The sequence below is a fragment of the Clupea harengus genome, chromosome 17 (genome assembly GCF_900700415.2).
Source record: "Clupea harengus chromosome 17, Ch_v2.0.2, whole genome shotgun sequence".
Taxonomy (NCBI): domain Eukaryota; kingdom Metazoa; phylum Chordata; class Actinopteri; order Clupeiformes; family Clupeidae; genus Clupea; species Clupea harengus.
The window spans coordinates 13058446-13076708 of NC_045168.1; the positions used below are offsets into that span (position 1 = coordinate 13058446).

Consider the following 18263-nt stretch of genomic DNA (forward strand, 5'->3'; position numbering starts at 1 on the left):
GTTACTTCCCGGGATAATCACAGCCCTTCTAAACACAGGATAAGCACACCCACACTCTCTCTCTCTCTCTCTCTCTCTCTGTTTCTCTTTTGTATCTGTCTTGTTTCTGTCTTGGGCTGTCTGTCTTTCTGTTGGGCATTGTTGAGAGCAAGGTGCCCTTGACTGCAGACACTGGAATGTGTGTGAGTGTGTGTGTGCTTGTGTGTGTGTGTGTGAGTGTGTGTGTGCTTGTGCGTGTGTATGTGTGTGTGTGTGCGCGTGTGTATGTGTGTGCATATCTGTCTGTCCAACAGACTGACAGATGGATAGATCAATCGCTCACTCGTTCATCTCTGCGGGTGATTTCCCACGCCAGCCTGTACCCCCTTCGGTTCAACTTGTTTTCCGTGGCGAAGCCTTGGATCAGCACCTCATCCGCACCGCCTCTCAACCCCTCCCAGCTGCCAGTGGTCTGCTCAGCCGATCCATCACCACGCTGGGTGATAGTGCGCTACACTGTTTTACCATCGCTCATGTGTCCCGACGCGCAGGCCTGGCCTCAGCTGCTTTGGGGCAAGGCTGTGTGGTTAGCTGCTGGATGATTCACACCAGCCTGCTTAGCGCCTACCAATGCTGGGATTGTGAACAGGAATGAAGTCCAACCACTGTTCCAACTATTTCATTCAAATGAATGTGTTGGCCAACATGGTCTTCTTGGGTCCAGTCAGAGATTTAACATTTACCATGGCAATCCTGCCACCTCAAAGTCACTCTCAGAATGTTTGTGAACTTGTCGTGGTGTTTCTATACCTTCGTTCCTGTCATACACAACTCCTGTTGCCAGGGCATGGAGTCAAAACATCTCTCCTGTCTGTCAAAGATCTCAGTGTCCACTTGTCCTGCAGCCGGCCGTTTGGAGCTCTCTCTGCTTCAAACAAATCTAGCAAGTCTAGCACCAATGTATGCTTCACAAGTCTAGCACCTCTGTATGCTGCACAAGTCTAGCACCTATGTATACTTCACAAGTCTAGCACCTACTGTATGTATGTTTCACAAGTCTAGCACCTATGTATGCTTCATAAGTCTAGCACCTATGTATGCTGCACAAGTCAAGCACCTATGTTTTGTCTACTAGATCAGGCCACACCAGTATAATAATGATTCCTTCACTCTCTTTCTATGTCTCCCTATTCCTCCACACCTCCATTCATCATTGGTCTTTTCCTCTCATTTCCTTGATTCCACCTTGCTGGTTGGTCATAGCCCACCCTGTGTTGACAGCAGCATGACCTTTTACCTCTCACAGCTCCCATCCACATTTTCTCTTCCTTCCCCTTTCTATCTGTCATTTGATCCTTTCACAGTACGCTGTTTTTCAGTTGCAGGAGGGGGCACTGCCCATTGTCATTGGCCCTGCTTAAACACATGTGCTCTCACACACAAAACACAAACACAGATACACACACACACACACACACACACACACACACGCCCACACACATACACACACACACACAACATGCCCACACACATACACACAAACAAAAACACACACACACACACACACACACACAAACAAAAACACACACACACACACACGCCCACACACACACACACACGCCCACACGCATACACACAAACTAAACCATACACACACTAGCACATGGGTGCTGCTGCCCTGCAGCTTCTACTCATTTCCTCTGTGCAACCCTGAGGCGATCGCCCACTGCCCTTCAAAGGCTCTAACCTGGGGCATTCACCTGTTCTCTCCCTCCCTCTCTCCCTCCCTCCATCCTCCTGGCTTCACTCACCACAAACATGATAGCGTAGCCCAAGGCTATGATCTCACCATGATCTACACCTCTCTCTGTCATTATGTGTGCTTCCTTGTCTTTCTTGAACACCCACTCCCACTCTTTGTCAATGGGCAGATGTGCAGATAATCACAGTGTTTCTCAAGCCACTCTTATTCCTCCACAGAGAGCTTACCCTAGCTTACCCTAACATAGAGCACCAACAGAGCCTCATGCAGTGTGCTGTAAAACACTCACATGTAACAGTCACAGCTTCATTAGCCATGATGATATTGGGCTACAGGAACTGGAACTGTAATACTAACACTCGCACTGGAATAACACATAAAACGGTTACGTAATTTAGCCTTTAGATCACCTCCCAGTCCTGCTTTTATTGAAGGCTATCTAGGGGCTATCTGATCCCCTGTGTCAGTCTAATTAAAGAACGGAAGACTCAAGCCAGGCAGAGTGTGTGTGTGTGTGTGTGGGCATGTCAGAGTGTGTATGAAAGGAAGAATGAGGACAGAGGGACTATATGTGTGTGTATGAGTGAGTATGTGTGTCTAGCTGGGCTCAGGTGGTCTGTGTTTGTGTGTTTCAATGTTTGAGATGTACTCACTGAACCCTGTCAAGAAGAGGTGTCCACTGGGGTGGACAGTCTGTGTGTGTGTGTGTGTGTGTGTGTGTGTGTGTGTGTGTATGTGGCTAGATACCCACCTGATAACCTGAGGCATATTCACATCCTCTGGCCTGTCCATACATGCCAAACATCTCACCCTGGCCTTAAAACCGACCCCCACTGCAGACAACACTCATGAGCAGACTACTTCATCTTCTGTGGCTTTTTCACTCTTTCTTTTCATCTAAGCATGTTCCCGTTTCCATCACTCACTCTCTTCTCTCTCTCTCTCTCTCTCTCTCTCTCGACTACCCTCAGAGGCTCTCACTCGTTCCCGATCTAGCCTCCGCTCTGTCTCCATCTCCAGCTCTGCTCATCCGTTAGGTCTCTATGGCGACCCATCCATTCACTGGAGTGGGCTTCCGTCTTCCTGGTCCCTGTCCTCAGTTCATCTCACTTGATGGCTCCATGCATTCTGTACAGACACACACACACACACACACACACACAGACACACACACACACACACACACACACACACACACACACACACACACACACACACACACACACACACACACTCTTCCACAGATTGCCTCATCTGTCTGTTGCAGTGCTAAGCTGAAATAAATCAGGACCATGCTCTATCTGCACCTACATTATATCTCTCTTCCTGAATCTGTTGCTTGTGTCTTTCACTGGATAAACATGACTCATCAGAAGCACTGGTCTGTACATGTTTCACTGGATAAACATGACTCATCAGAAGCACTGGCCTGTACATGTTTCACTGGATAAACATGACTCATCAGAAGCACTGGCATGTACATGTTTCACTGGATAAACATGACTCATCAGAAGCACTGGTCTGTGCATGAACAAGATGGCCATGCCCCTTCAACAACAAATAAAATGGAAGTTAGTGGGTGGCGTTAGGAAATGTGGGATCCATCGCATCTGTCATATATATCTTCAGTGCCTTATGTATAACCAACTGGCCTTCCACCATAGGATTTAGCTTGTGGCCTGCTCCAACAACCCACTTGTGCTAGTGCTATTGCCTGCTCTTTCTCAGTAATAAAAACGGGGTGTTCACACAGCATGATTGCATGGTGCACAGTACATTTCTAGACGATGTCCTGAAAGACCTTTCAGGAGCCTGTTGAGAGACTGTGTGAGAGGTAGGCTTCCTCTGTTAGCTAAACTCCTACAGCCTCAGAACTCATTAAATCATATTTTCCCTCATGGTGCTTTAAGGCACAGTGAACGCATGCATATCGCCAGTAATTTGTCTTCACTGAATTAAGGTCCTTGTGTAGTACTGTTAGCATTGCGCTAGCGGATCGATCAGGTTACAGGGAGATTGACTGGCAAAACGAGGATAAGGGGACTGGAGGCTAGTGATGTCAACACGCTTTTTGGGTAAAGTCTGCTAATTGCAGAGCTGTGGGCAGGCGATGGAGATGGAGATAAGGCTCACGCAACTTTAGCTGCAACTCCCCCCCCCCCCCCCCCGTCTGGTTTAATTGCTTCTGATTAAATTGATTTTCTTCTTCTTGTTGGGGTAATTTGCTCTCAACGAGGGCACCTGATAAGGGCCTGTCTGATGGAGGTGAAAAAAATAGTGAAAAAGGTGGAGAAAAGGGGGGAGGGAGGCAGACTGATTGGCTGGGGAGAGGAAGAGAGAGTGATTGGCTGGAGAGAAGGGATAGAGAGTTATTGCTGAAGTGTAAAATAAAATGGCAATCGGGGTCCCGAGTGAAAGAGTGGGTGCCCGCTGGCTCAGGTAAGCTATAAAGGGAAAATGGGCTCGTAAAAAATTCACATGGTTGTTAATTAAATTCCTTTTCCGATCTTTAGAAGGCCTCTTCACACACACACACACATGCCAACACACACACACACACACACACACACACATTGCACTTTTGGGTTACAAAAACAGAGAACATGTCACAAACACAGCATAGTTATGTGGTTTGCACTCTGGATGACAAGAGCAATCCTGTTCTGGGTTGAGAAAGCCTCGTGTTTAGAGTCCTTGAGAAGTCACTGTCCCATTTCCTGCATCCAAACATTTGATTGGTGCCTTGCTGCTCGCAGCCTTCAGCATCATTGGTGTGTGTGTACAGGTGAAGGTATTTCACATGAAGTGCTACAAGAGCCCAGAGAACAGTGCCTGGGCAAATACATAAAAAACCTGACAAATAGGGGATGAACCCACAGATAGTTGGATAGTGGAAGAAGGGCGTAGCTACATGTAGGCACATGCTTTGTGTTTTGTGTGAGAGCCAGTATGTTGCGGTTGGCTCGGGGCAGAATCTCCCTGATTCCATTTACCAAACCTCAAAAAGTAGATCTCTGAAAGATTATTTCATCATGGTAAACTGCCATCTGGAGGAAGTTGAGGACACTGGAAGACTGGCTGAGACTCTAACACCACACATGGGGGTCCGCTGGGATGGAGCCCACAGAAGCCGCACAAAGCGTTTTTTGGTCGTCCGCTTAAGCGCGGGGGGGGGGGGGGGTGTTTCCTCTCTGATTTATGGCTTATCAGCCGTGCCCATCAAAGGTCATCCGCGAGCATCATTTGTCACCGCTGCCACAGTGGTGCACAGAAGCGGGGGCCGCGCATGTGCGTGTGACCGGCAGGAAATTGTGCCTCGGAAAAGCGCTGCCTGCAACCATTAAGCAATGGAACTCTTTGCGATGACGGTCACGTTTTCAATAAGGGTAGGTGATATTTGGGTGGGGGGGAGGGGGACTGGCAAGTGCTGTTTGTGCGAACTAACCTGCGAAGAGGGAGTCATAATGACAGGTGAGAGGAGAGTGGTGGGAGGGACTCAATTTAGTTAAAATGACACAAGTCCTGCTGAGACAAGGATCTAATAACAGAAGCCCAGGACCAAGCATAAGCGGATTTAAAAGGCCTCTCTGCAGAGAGCAATAACTCCCTCAGTGGAACTGGCTGCCCACGTTTTATGAGCTCTATAATATGCAGTCTGTGCCAAGTTTACTGATAATGCATTTTCTCAGTTTTCCTGGTTTATAACCCCCCGAGTAAATTTTACGCTGATGCCTGTCCGGGTTCAGATGCTCCGACACTTCTCGATAACTCCTGCTGAGTTCTGTGCCTTGGCCCGGGCTGGGCTCCAGGATCCGGCTGTGAATTTGTCTGTCCCGTGACCGACTTGTACAGGATACATACGCGCTTTTTCAAATCAATTTAAAATTAATCGTAATATTGTACAGTGAATTGTAGTGGTCGTTTTTCACTGTGTTAAGCTTAATGTGCTTTAACAATAACACATTTGTACAGGTCCAAAAAGATACTTGCCTGCCAGAGATCTGCACAAGTGGTGCTTTGCAAGTCATGGGGTAATTTGACAAACAAATATGCAAATGTAGGTTTGATATGCTTATGTGTTTCAATCAATGCCATGTCTGTGGGAAGGAACAAATAACTAACAGAGCTGTGCCTAATATAGCTCGTTACGAGAAACATGAGACTGAAACAATCTGATAATAAAGAATCGGATTCTAGCCCAACTTCACACTACACGCACACACACACACACAAACACTAACATATACACACACAAACACAAACACACACAGGCATACACACTCACTAATGAACACTCCCTGTATTCACGTTGCACAAATCACAGTTATTCTGCTCATAATTGGGTATCAGCTACCAGGCAACACATCAGTGAGGAGCTAAACAAACCTGTGGTCTTTTTCCCTCTAATTTTTCATCCAATTTTCCCTGCACCGCTAGGAGGCTAATTAGATTAGGGGGCTAATTGAGTGCAGAGGTGTACTCCCACACAAGCATCTCTATTAAGGCGGCCAGTGGTCAGCGGCAGGGCCTCATCACTTGTTCCCTACCTTGAGTGCTGTGGGGGGGGGGGGGGTCACTGCCACACATATACATTGCAGGTTAAACACTCTCAAAAGCACTCAAACACATATACATTGCAGGTTAAACACTCTCAAAAGCACTCGCACACATATACATTGCAGGTTAAACACTCTCAAAAGCACTCGCACTCATATACATTGCAGGTTAAACACTCTTAAAAGCACTCGCACACATATACATTCCAGGATTTCCGTTTATTTATTCATAGAATTTGTTTTACCGGACAAATTGGAAACTTACCCACGCATGTTTCCATAACAATCTATGTTACAAATGCAAATATAACATAGCCTGTATAACGTACAACATCCTTAAATCAGTTTGACTGATTTGAACTAAACTCATGGATAGATAATGGGCAAATCCCACCCATCTGCCATAGGATAGTCTGCCACTGCAACTTTTGCATCCACTTTATTCTAATAGCAATGGAAGACTATCAACTGTCCTGCTTAGCAACCATAGCTGTGAAACTAAAGAACTACAGACTAGCTTTAACACGGACATTTTTCAAGCTTTCAAAGACACAAATGCATCATTTACTATAACTCACTAGGTCGTTGCAAAACCATATTTCTTGCATAACTTATGGTGCAAGTTATTGCCTGAGTTATAGCAATGGCACTACAAGGCGAGATTAATCAACGTATTTGTCCACATCAGCAAAACCTGGTTTGGGGCGAACAGAACTGCACCAGTGAAGTAAATAAGCCTTCGTACCCTTCTTAATGCTGTGCTGGCATTTACCGTCACATTATAGGCTATTTTCTATTCATTGCCACTTCTATTCACTGTCACAAATCAGTTTTCTCCCATGCTGTCTAATTGGGGTGAGAAGCGGTGGGATTTTGAGACTACCAATAATCAATAAAATAAAATAATAATTGGATATAGTTCCTTTCCACTAATATCCTGTTTAAGTTGGTTTATGTGTTGTGTGAGCCTTATTATAAGCAGCAAGTTACTACTAATTACCAGGCAAAACATGATTACCATGGCAACCCTCATACATACATTCGTTTGCGTTCACCACTGCTGTTGTAGAAACTGAAATGGCTAAAAAAGACAACCTCTCAATTCCCATCAAAACAGTCTCTTTCTCAATTCTCTGTGTGTGTGTGTGTGTGTGTGTGTGTGTGTGTGTGTGTGTGTGTGTGTGTGTGCATATGTGTGTGAGTAATTGTGTTTGTGTATGTGTGAAGCCCCTTGTGTGTGCTGTGTGTGTGTGTGTGTGTGTGTGTGTGTGGGGGGGGTGTTCTTGGGAGAGATGCATGAATGCAGAGAGAGAGAGAACTCACGCCTCAGGCAGCGTTACACCTACCCCTCAAATAGATGCACAAGATACATGCATGCCTTGTATGTCATGTGGCCTCCCCAGAAGCTGTGCTGATTAGATGAGCGAGTGCCAGGGGAGCGGTGGGGAGCATTTGGGAGGGAGGGAGGCTCATAAGCATGGCCAAGGACATCAGCATCTGCGGCAGGCATCTGTGACCAGGGACAGCAGGACTCCAACTCCCCTGAGTCATTCAGCCCACTCAGTGCATATGGATGTGGGAGCTTTGTGCATGCATGTTTTTGTCCACTCAATGCATATGGATGTGGGAGCTATGTGCATGTATGAGCTACTGGTTTGCGTTGTGTGCTTTGTATATTCATTTGTAATTTTGCTTTTTCACGGGAGACTACTTTATCTTTATTGTGTGTGTGGCTTGTCTGAGGACCCACATATGTGCGTCAGTGCTCTTATTTCTAAGGATAAACGCGTGAATGTGTGAACGTGTGTGTGTGTGTGTGTGTGTGTGTGTCTGTATGTGTGTGTGTGTGTGTGTGTGTGTGTGTGAGCATGTGTATGACAGACATATTATTTCTAGTGTGTAGAAGGGGAGAAGGAGAGTAGGAGGAGATTAGTCTGAGACAGTGTTAATTTCGTTGACGAAAACTATAACGAAAAATATTCGTTAACGACCTTTTTCCCGGGACTAAGACGAGACTAAGACGTGACGAAAACGGATCTTTATAAATAAAAACTATGACTAAATCTATTTTAACTTTCGTTGACGAGACGAGACGAAAATGTTGGTGGTTGACTAAGTCACAATTGTTTTTTTTTTTCTAAACTTGTATGCACATCATTGGTTGAATGTTGCCCGGTCCTGTATCTATCCCTCCTCCACTCCCTGAGAATGAGATGCCCAGACATGCAAGTGACGCCCTAACAGACGTTATGATGGCTGAAGTTCAAGTACTCGGTACTGGAAGAAAAATAAGAATAGATATCTGGACAGTCTTTAATTATAACTTGACAGAAAATAAAACACAATGCACCGCTATAACCGGAGAGAAACCGTGTGGCTTCAAAATAGGTGGGAAGAACACAACAAGAGGCACCTAAAAGCGCACAAGACAACCCTGCCATTTATGCCAAGGTAAATGAGCTAGTAACTGTCAATGATAATTAGCTAATGTTAACTAGTTATTAGAATATATTAGCCAACGTTAAGTTAACTTCAAAAGAGCAGTCGAGTGTATATGTTGTGTCAGCTTGTACAACTAGCTAGTCATTTTCGATTGAAACCTCCCGTTTGGCTTGGCAAATGAGTTCCAAAACGTTTAGCTAGCTAACGTTAGCTAACTATGAGGTAGCATAGCTAAGTTATACTAGCTATCGATTGCTAGCTAGTAAACGCATTGCAGAATGGACTACTATAGGACAGGCCACGCATGACATTAATCAAGAAAAAATAAATGAATACGTGATTGGTTTACATATCCTTGTCTATTTATGCAATTGTTATTATCATTGGCATTACTTTCAACTCTCAAACTATCTGTCTAGCTAAATATGTTGGTTATCAGATTGCCACAGCAATTCATATGGAGGATATGTGGTTGATTTAACTAAGGCCAGGTAGGCATAGTAGTTGTATTGTGTTATCACATCATTTGAATCTTCAAAATCTAGACTTGATATTCTCTTATATTTTAATGATAATACTGTTAATTAAGTATTGCCTTAAAATTATTATTTACGTTGAATTAATTGGAATTCAGCTGTAGGCATATACTAGGAGATCTGTATTTTAGAGACTAATTGCATCCACAGTTTAAGTACTGCAAGCTTGACTATTATGCAGTTGTAGACACAACACAAGGGGTCCCGGGCCTGAGAAGGGAAGTAAAGGAGTTTAATGTGGCTATAAGATGGACTTTCAAATGTGACTAAAACTAGACTAAAATGTAATGAGACTTCGTCGACTAAAACTAGACTAAAATGTTCTGAGTTTTCGTCGACGAAAACTAGACTAAAACTAAGGAGGATAAAAATGACTAAAAGTGACTAAAACTAATATGCATTTTCGTCTAAAGACTAAGACTAAGACTAAATCTAAAATAGCTGCCAAAATTAACACTGGTCTGAGAGAAAGCTTGCAAGGACAGATGTTCATGGCTGTGCCTCCTTCACTACGAGGATGCTCAGCTTGTAAGAAAGTGTGTGTGGGTGAATGTGTGATCATATGTGACTGGTGTGAGTTAGTAAGTGAGTGTGTGTGTGTGTGCGTGTGTGTGTGTGCGTGTGTGTGTGTGTGTGTGTGTGTGTGTGTGTGTGCGCGATCGTTTGTGTCTGGTACGAGTTTGTAAGTGTGTGTGTTTGTGTGTGAGTCCTCTTATCTCTGCGGCTGGACAGGTCAGGAATGGAGTGTGTGTGTGGGAGGCCAGTAACTGCATTAGCTGCTGTCTGTGCTCTGCACTATCTCCCTCTGTCAGATTAAGACGAGTGATCCCTGTTTTCATACTGCCTCTGGCCCCGGGGTCAGCCCCACGCCTACACACACTCACACTCAATAAAGAGAGAGACAAGGACACTGGTGAGTGTTGCGTTTGCACTAGCTTGTGCTGATGACTTGAGTGTTGGCAGCCGTGTCATCCAGTATCACAGCAAAACCATCAAACTACACTCAAACATCAGTGGAGCACTTCATCTTAGCATGTTTCATGTGGAAATCTTTCAAGTACTCAATTACACAGTTCAAGATGGTGAGAAAGTTCAAGGGCAAGCAATGTTCTTGCATCAAGAAGTGATTTCTTATTTCCCCCCACTTTGCTCGTGTCTTCCGAGAGGGGCAGTGGCAGCTCTCCGCCACTGGGGGTCAGTGGTCGGCCTGACAAGCGCCTCCTCTCCCCTGGAGGATAACTCATCTGCTCCCCATCGGCCTCCTCATCAAGGTTAAAAGACTCTTACTCCGCTAATCATGCATCTGTTTGCTTAGTGGCGTCGAGCAAATCCCTCGTGCCATGCATGCTGCATTTATGGCCACAGTGCTTTGGGGCTGGGGGGGGGGTGGAGGGAGAGGGGAGAAACAGGATGATTAGCATGGAGAGCCAGATGGTTCTAGCCACACAATACATAAGGCATCTTTAATTTCTGGGCGCCGATGATGTATCTGCTTGATTTAGACAGGCGGCTCTGCGAGCGGCCAGTACGGGTTCGGATCAATGGTCTCTGCTAATTACGCAATTACGCCGCTGCTTAGCAGCAAGTGTGCTACTGGCAGACCAAACCGCGGAATGAGAATGAGAGGGGTCCATGGTGAGGACGAGAGAGGAGGCGGGTGACGGGGGTGGCTGAAGGACAAGCACCGCCAGTGCGAGTGAGGGACAGTGCGATGATCGGCGAGGTTCTCCATCTCTGTCTCACGCAACCTCCAGGTGACATGAGTGTGCAAGGACGCAGAGACGGCTGGGTGATGGCCTGTCAATGGGCTGTGCAATAGGGTAGGTCACGAAGGAATAATCTGGGCTAATCTTATTCAAGACCAAATGATTAGTATTTTCATTGCCTTGCATGGTCAGAAAGGTTAACATTTAAAGCTGCACTAAAGAACAGAGTGAATCTATTTTGATGTTGGTGCATATGCATAAGTGATGTCTCCACTTTAACTCTGGAAAAGGTACACCAAAGAGAAAACACCTATGCAAGAAAAACCTTTAAATGAGAGAAGACATTGTCTATTATATTACAAGGCAAACGCATGACATTTGGACCTCTCACTGAGTTATAGTCCGGTAGCTGCATGGTATTTTTTATTTATATTCCAACTGCCGCTATGCGGTATTAAATCTTCTTCCGAGTGACATTCTGCTGTCAAACTGCTCCTCCTTCAGCCAGTAAAAGAAGAGGAGATTATCCTTTACAGCATCCCAGGCATCCCAGCAGTCCACAGGTACTCCATGTTAAGCCTGCCAGCACCATGCTCGAATTATCAGCGGGACGTGGCGACTGGCTCCAGTGCTTAAACAAATGACCTGTGCGGCTTGATTCATCACGGACCCAACCCCTCTAAGGCCCATCGGCCGTGTCCGGCCCGACAGTGATTGATGTGTTGGGGAAACTTCATTTGGTTGGAGGGTTGAGGGGGAGAAGAGCATGAGTGGTAGGAAGCAGACATATTCCGGAGCTTAAATTAGGTTTAAAAAATTCAATTTTCCGAGCCTGTCCCCAGGAAGCCAGTAAAGGCCTATTTATAGTCCAGGCGACAAGTGTAAAAGAGATGATGTAAAAGAGACAAACTATGTGTCTGCTAGGGCGTCACAGACATAATTGCGTTGCAAACATCTTTAAAAGGACACAGACGTTGAAAGTTTTTGTCGCGCACCCTGATTGCATGAGAAGAGATTCGATAGACATTTTGCATTGTTAATATGGATACGGCTATCTGGCTTAATGTTGTTAGCATGCTATGAAGCTAGCAGTGCCAGCTGTAAAGTTCATGTTTGATGAAGCGTTAACTTAAATAACGGTTGGGGAGATATAATTTCTATGTTAAAGGCTAATTATTTTTAAAGAGACCAAATTTGCCATTCAGGATTGTGTTTCCCGTCTTCCGTGGTTGATATGATTTGAATTAGTTCACTATTGTTAGTTAGCTAGGAAGCTGAGTTGCCACAGAAATGTCATGTGCTGTTCTGAACAGGTTTGTCATCAGCAACAGGACTATGAAAGCCCACAGCTGCTACGCTGTTGCCAGACAGTTAATTTCTGTTGAGTGACACCTAAATATAAATTCACCTTAATTGCGCAAATGCACAAGACCGGTCTCTGGGTCCTGGGCTTCCTCTGCCGCAAATCATCCTGGCTAACTGAATCTGACATGCTAACAAACATCATATAATCAGTCAATAATAGCCTGCTTCACTCTTCACAGTGTGCGTCACCAGTTTCAGTTCCTCTCAGGGACGTCTATGAAGGCTTAGTGCAATCCGCTACGGCTATTAATTGAATGAGCACAACAATGGGACACATTTCTTCCTGATGTTTGGCATCAGGAAGACAAGAGACCCAAGAGCTTTTGATTTCAGACTGATGTCTCTCCAATAGTACCCACCTACGATAAAGACCTCTGTTAAAGTGACAGAGGACTCAAAAGAGTGAATGTGAGAGAGGCACCTCGAAGAAGATGACATCTGTTTTCGTCAGCTGCATGCAATCACCGCTGAAAGGAAAGGACGCAGAGGAGGAAGAAGGAAAAAAGAAAAGCAGCAAAAGCATAAGTTAGTGATCAGCCACGCTTCATTTTCTCCTGACAGATTTGTTTACGTTTGCGAGGCAGGGGATGAGACCAGGGCCGGGGAAAGCAACAGTGTGAACAATGGGCAGAACATCAATCAGCGCCGCTGCGCCTTAGGCAGTGTCATTGACGTCAGACCATCAGCACTCCACAAAAGACTCATTCAACATGGTGGCCACATCTCCCTGACAATGTTCATAAGTGGGAGCCATGTTGGCACACACTGCTCTCTCTCTCTCTCTCTTCAGTTATTCCAATAAAAGTATTCCAGCATTAAAAACAGTTGATTTATTCACTGTCCAATTTCTATACATATATACATATGACGACTCTGTCTTCAAACCTATTCAGAGGACTATAAATCCCTGCATTACCAACCACTAAAATATGTGACCTGCATAAACTGGGTAGAATTCCTACTTAGCTCAAAAACTTCACTGTGGATTATGGCCTACATTCATAATACAATAGCATTCATAACACTTTGTAATAGATTAATTATGTATCATATGATTTGCATTGATAATCTCCACTCTCCATAATCCATGAAAGTGTAAATAATGGATTACCAATTAGAGATGTTAATCGTTTCTCCGCTGATAAATCCTTTACAAAATAGTTGTGTCTGATGAGTCTTAGATGTTCCATTATTCATGCTCAATGATCTATAATGCATACAGCACTCCAATTCACACCATTATGAACGTAATCACCACATAAAATTAACCTTACCAACATCAACCTGTACTGTGCCACCACACAAACATCACCAGGCACTTGAAAACGCTTAATAACAGATTATCGTGTCTTATTACACTGTTATAAACAGCATATAAACACATTGCAACACGTTCGTGTGGAATTAAGATACCCAAGCACAGGTTGTTTCATGCCTCCCAGCCCTGCAACATGCTGTATCCAATATGGGAACAGTAGGGGGGTCTTCCTGAGTCACTCTGCCACATCTGCACTTCTCTAAAGGACTCTGGATTGGAGGAGACAGCTTAACGAGGCTCTGCTGGAAATCAAAGCATCTGATTAAGCAGCTGGCTGCAGCACTTCGCTCCCGGCCCAGTACCCCACCGTCTCTTTCTCTGTCCGCCAATTACGTGCACGTGCCACTCCAGCCTGCTAGTGCTCCGGCGAATACGCCCTCCGCTCCACTCCACTCTTGCGACGACGCCAGGGAAGGAGGTGAGCAGAGAGAGGCAGAGAGAGAGGGAGAGAGAGTGAGAAGGAGAGCCAGAGAGAAGAGAAATGTAGCCCTACTCATAATGAGAGATATTTTTAGAAGGTTTATATAAGTGCACGATAATCCCTTTGAGGTTCGCCAACCCAAAATGGCGCCTCTCCCTATGAACAGAGCTGGCGATGACATGAGCTCTGGGAGCATGAGAGGCAGTAAGAGGCAGCACAAAAGAGGTCACCTCCACCTGTGGCTTGACTGCTCATGCAAAGTATTTAAGGAAAGGGAGTTATGCTCCGACCTAAATGCTGTGGAACATTAACAATTATCTGGTTAGGTAAAGTAGTTTTGAGGGAGTGTCTTCCACACCTCTTGGTTCTGACATATCATTTTATATATTTATTGTTTGAATACAACTGCTGTCCAGCAGAGCTGAAGGAAGCCAGTTATCAACAAAAGTGGAAAGGGCTTAAATATATTGTTGGGAGTAAAACACGGCTGACATTATTGGACCTTCTCTCTATACCTCCATGGCCCCAAACCCAGTGCGCACACACACACACACACACACACACACACACACACACACACACACACACACACACACACACACACACACACACACACACACACACACACACACACACACACACACACACACACACACACACACACACACACACACAAGTACATGCGCACCACACACCATCCCAAGTGATTTGCGGCTGAGAGCTGAGGCTAGTAAATATGCTGTGTTCAAAAACACACTCACACTTCCCCCTGTGCCATTACTTCTCTTTGGAAATCCTGTGATAGAACGATAGAATGATAGATAGAACGATAGATAGATAGAACAATAGAACGATAGATAGATAAATTACTTTATTGATCCCCTATCGATGAGGAATAGTGCAGTGTCGCGACAGCAGTTCATATCAATCACAAAGCACACATAACTTACACAAAACACACACTGAGGTAAAAATCTGTTTTAACAAATGTATATACAACTATATACTACTACATCAAATCAATAGAATAAAAAAAACTGAATTTGAGATACACCTCTAACTGTGCAACTGAAATGTAGAATGTGCATTGTGTATTGCTAGTCAGAGGATAAGCCTCCTCTTCCGGCACAGAGGGGAGTCATTGCATATTGCTATTGTGGTAGGCAGGTGGGCAACTGTAGTGGACCTTCATACAGAGGAGATGAAGGACACTCCAACTGACAACACTGTGCTGTCTGACCAGCAGGTCATGCAGGGGACGTGAACTGTTGTCCATTATGTTGAGCAGTTTGTGCAACATCCTTCTATCAACAACCAACTCCAGAGCAATCCCCAGCACAGACAGCCTTCTTTATCAGCTTGTTCAGTTTCAAGTCACTGGCTCTGATGCTGCCGCCCCAGCAGATGGCTGCAGAGACAATTGCACTCGCCACAACAGACTGGTCAAATATATGGGACATCTTGCTGCACACATTGAAGGACCTGAGCCTCCTCAAGAAGTCCTCTTCCTGTAGACAGCCTCAGTGTTACATTTATTGTCCATTGTCCAGGTGAACACCCAGGTATCTGTATTATGAAGTGATTCAAGCCACAGGTTTCACAGGAAACCCCAGTGCCAGTCTAATTCACACACAGAGGCACACACACACGCACATGCACACACATGCACACACAAACACACGCACACGCACAATCACACAAACATATAAATACACAGCCACACAAACACACACACACACACACACACACACACACACACACACACACACAAAATAGCACCCTTAGTGCCGTTCACAATAGTAAAAAAAAAAAACAGCGGTTTGCCCAACAAAGATCTTACTCCGCCATCTCGGGGGGGATAAGTACAAAGAACACAGCTTAACCTCCCTTGCCGGATCCTCTCCCACACCCGTCTGATGGATCGAGCGCTCCTAATTACAGCACAGGAGCCGCCACTTACCACCCTGGCCCCTCTATCTGATCCCACGCTGGGAGACGGCAGAGACACCCGCTGCCGCAGTGGACCACATAAGGGGGAGCGGGGGGGGGAGGAGGAGGAAATGACCAGGACTAGTACTCACTGCTCAGCCATTTAGCGTGGGGGTCGTGAACCCTGAAGTCCTCCCCGAAGACGTCCTTCACCGTCACCTTCCCCTTTGAGGCCAGGCTGTCATCGTCACCTGTGTGAGGAACAAGGGAGGGATGCATTAGAGAGCGTGGCCACATGTGACAAATAAATGCAGGGAGGGTGAGGTAGGTGCACTGACACTAAAGATTAAAACTGATCACAGATCATGGAGATGGACACTTGTCCACTTGTTAACATGTCCACACTGCAACCGTTTGATCCTCGTTCCAATGGAACGTCCTGAAACTTTTTGTCACAATTCATCTGCAAGAGCGGCAGCATGTCAGGGCAAAAGTTTGTCAACGCTTTGGTCAAAAACATTGCGTGACATCGCGATGCATCGCTCTATGACGCTCGCTGCTAGTTAGAGCAGCTTTGCTGATTTGAAATGGGACTGTTGTCGATGACGCTAAAAAGAAAAATCCTACAACCAGTTGCTGGGTCATCAGCATGTCCATATACTGTACATTCAGAGTTCTATGAAAAGGCTTTGAAGAGCCAGCACACAAACACACACACACACACGCTCTGAGGTTTGAGTTTAGTTAACATATTTCTTTGGCAGCCTCACATTTGCTGCATCCAGCCAGAAGTACAAGCTCCAAACTTTGAACAAATTGTCAGAGTGGAGTCGGCGAAGTGCAGAAGCAGCACATTTCCCCCTGCTGGACTTTTCCATTCTGCAGAGGTCTGTCTCTTTGACTCGTTTTTGTTTAGCCAAAGCTGATGGGGGTGCCAGGGGGCGGGGGGCTAAGCCCACGCACCACTGAAGAGTGCAGGCAGGAGCCTTTCGCTGCATACGGACAAGTCATCAAGATGTTTGTGCAGTTAGGTGTGCCCACTCAACCCCCCCACCCCACCCACCCACCCACACATTAAGTCTTTCACTGGTAGAAAAACACACACACAAACAAACACACACACACACACACACACACACACACAAACAGAGTGAGCGAGAGATAAGCAAATGCAATTGCCCAAACACACACATATGTAAATACATAAATACAAACACACGCACAGAGAGAGAGAGAGAGAGAGAGAGAGAGAGAGAAAATGAGAAAGAGCGAGAAAAAGACATGTTCATAGTTCTCTCTATCTCTGTGCCTCAAGCATGGGCCGACCTTATTATTCTAATCTGACAGCTGAGCGACTTTGCTGCCTTCTCTTCTCCTCATGACACCTCTGCTCGACACTCTCACTCATCTGACTGTCCAATGCAGTGTGAACCCACTCCCACACACTACACACACCAACAACTGAAACCTTACAAGAAATGACGGAAGATGCCTTTGAAATTCCATGCATTGAAATGGGGCTTTCATGACGGTGTTCATATTAAAAGTCCTCTAGCACTGTCAGGTGGGAATTGTATTTGCTTTCCCTCTCGGCTCATTTTTTAATACTGAGTATATTTGACAGAAATGAGGGAGGGGAAAAAACAATCCCATCATTTCCACATCTCCGCCTGTTAGCGGATATTATATTGCCGGTCTAGTGGCGGGGTGGGCTGTGTGTGATATTTTTTCCGAGCCTGAGGTGACAGCAAGAAAAGTGTGTGTGTGTGTGTGTGTGTGTGGGGGGGGGGGGGGGGGGTCACTGCCTAACACCTAGGAGATGTTTGTCCCGGGGGAAAAAAACAACAACAATCATCTGTCCTTCTGGGCTCCCCCTTACCATCAATTGAATATTGGATTATTGAAATGGGCTGGTGTGTTTACACCAGATGCCCGCACTAACCCAATTTATTTAGATGTAATTCTGCACATCAGATAACATCACCCAAACCCTCTGTCTGCAGCATGACTCATTCCACATGCATGGAAAAAGACAGGCAGGAGGAGGAGGAGGAGGAGGAGGAGGGAGAGAGGAAAAGGCAGCATCTGATACGCTTTGGTGGGCGTGCTGTGTGAACAGCTTTAAATCACCTCTTGAAGGGATAGATAGAGAGACAGAAAGAGAGAAAAAAAGAGTAAGAGAACGAGAGAGAGAGAAAAAGAGAAAGAGAGAGAGAGAGAGAGAGAGAGCGAGAGCCTGCAGGAGGAGA

At 45.5% G+C, this 18263-nt stretch overlaps 1 protein-coding gene across 1 annotated transcript in view; it reads right to left on the reverse strand.

Annotated features, from left to right (window-relative positions):
* Positions 1-18263, reverse strand: part of dpp6a (dipeptidyl-peptidase 6a) — a 221606-nt gene that overhangs the window by 44201 nt on the left and 159142 nt on the right. The window contains 1 exon segment of the mRNA XM_031583767.2: positions 16167-16265. Coding sequence (XP_031439627.1) covers positions 16167-16265 — 99 coding nt within the window.